Source organism: Nymphaea colorata, chromosome 8, assembly GCF_008831285.2.
Source record: "Nymphaea colorata isolate Beijing-Zhang1983 chromosome 8, ASM883128v2, whole genome shotgun sequence".
In the NCBI taxonomy this organism is placed as follows: Eukaryota; Viridiplantae; Streptophyta; class Magnoliopsida; order Nymphaeales; family Nymphaeaceae; genus Nymphaea; species Nymphaea colorata.
The window spans coordinates 2,791,908-2,793,702 of record NC_045145.1 but is presented as its reverse complement, the minus strand read 5'-3'; the positions used below and the strand labels follow the sequence as shown (position 1 = coordinate 2,793,702).

The following is a 1,795-nucleotide window of genomic DNA, read 5'->3' as shown; positions in this document are numbered from 1 at the left end:
GTCGTCTCAAGATTTTCCAGTTTTCAGATCCATAGATTTGTCTCCGACCCTTTGACCCTAACTTTATATATATATATATATATATATACACGATTGTCCATCAAAATAGTAGTCAAGGTAAAGTGAAGAGTGGTTTACTTGGGCACATCTTATCTGGACTGAATCCGGGACCAGTTGGACCCAGTCCAGATCCGGGCTTACCTCACCCTGACATTTCAAACCATATTCAGTTCCAGGGTATCCATTACAGCCGAAGCAAGGGTATTTCCGGAATATTAATAAAAATAAAAGCCCTGCTCCGCCGTGCAGACGCCAACAGTGCCTGGACACTCTCTCTCTCTCTCTCTCTCTCGCTTTCCCTGTCTGTTCTTCTGCAAAGTTTCTTCGGATCCATGGCGACCCGGACGGCTGAAGCCCTGAAGGAGAACCTCACAAGGTTCAGGTACCACGCGCTGTTCGTTGTCTTCCTCATCGTCTCCGTCGTCGGCCTCGTCCGCGTCGCCCCCAGCTTCATGACCGTCCTCAACTTCTTCTCCCCGCTGCTTGTCTCCACCGCCCTTTTCCTCGTCGCCGTCGTCTTCATCAATCGCTCCTACTCCCCTCCGGCCGCCGAAAGCGGAGACACGAGCGCCGCCTCCGCCTCCTCTTCCTCCTCCGTCGGCGGGGGTTTCGACGGGAAAGAGTACTTCGGGAATCTGGAGGGCGAAAGAGGTCTGCTGGAGTCCGCCGCGGAGCAGCAGGAGGGCGGCAGGTTGATGTTCGACAGTATGCTAAAATAGGGCCCGCCTGCAAAATCCGTTGGCGTTCCTGTAAATCTCGAGCAGAAAATCTTAATAAATATTCGGCAAGCCTTATCATTATGCTACTGCTCTTTCTTTTCTGCACATTCGTTCAATCTGTCCCTAAGAATGTCATACATGAGAAACATCATACCCCTAAAACTCGGGAAATTAGTAATTTATGCTTTCTTTATCCGAGTACATGTGTTTACATTGTGGCTTGCTCACTTCTGGAGTGCTTATCATCTGAAGTTTCGTTTACACTGAAATAATGATTATAGATCATACAAGGTTTGATTTCAGAAGGAAAAAAAAAAAAAAAAAACAAAAGAAGAATCTCCACTCTTAGGCAAAATTTTCATATCAGCTATTATCTATTAGGGTTTTCTTAATTCGATATCAAATGTTGTATGTGAAAAAGACAGGCGCCGTCGCCGGCGAGGAAACGACGGTGCAGGGGCGGCGAGCCCGGACCAGAGGCCTCGTCCTTCTGCCTAACCCCGCCGTGGGCCACGCCAACATCTGTGGGACCAAATCAGGGCCCGTTCGAGTTCAAGAATAGCCGTATCTGATTGCAATTGGACCTCATGTATGCGGAAAGCGCGTATCCGGTAGAAAATTTTTTCATACCATATTTCCTTTTCCCTTCTCCATTAATGGCACCTTCAAGGTCCGACCAGGTTAGTTAATCAGACTTGATTGTTCCATATAATGTCCTACCTCTGATGGACCTAGTTCCTTGGGGCCTGAAGTTCTCTAATAATTTTTTTAAACCTTCATCTGGATCAAATTAAAAATTTACATAATAAATTTTTTTCAAAATTATAAGGAGTAAATTTGTTATTCCAAATTCTGATAGGGTGGGTGGGGCTGGTCCCTGTCAGCGCCGTGCCCGAGTCCGACTCAGCTTTGGCGTGAAAGGGTAAAACCCAGATGTTATTGTTCCGCTGGTTTTCTAAGCCGTGTCGAAGTTGAATACATCCGGAAAAAGTGGAGGCCGATCAGGAGACCATAAG

General features: G+C 46.9%; 1 protein-coding gene across 1 annotated transcript; it reads left to right on the top strand.

Annotated features, from left to right (window-relative positions):
* Positions 1–301: 301 nt before the first annotated feature.
* LOC116259148 (uncharacterized) lies at positions 302–860 on the top strand. Its single transcript, XM_031636803.2, has one exon. The coding sequence runs from the start codon at positions 393–395 to the stop codon at positions 777–779; it is 387 nt and encodes a 128-aa protein (XP_031492663.1). The 5' UTR covers positions 302–392; the 3' UTR covers positions 780–860.
* The last annotated feature ends 935 nt before the right edge of the window (positions 861–1,795 follow it).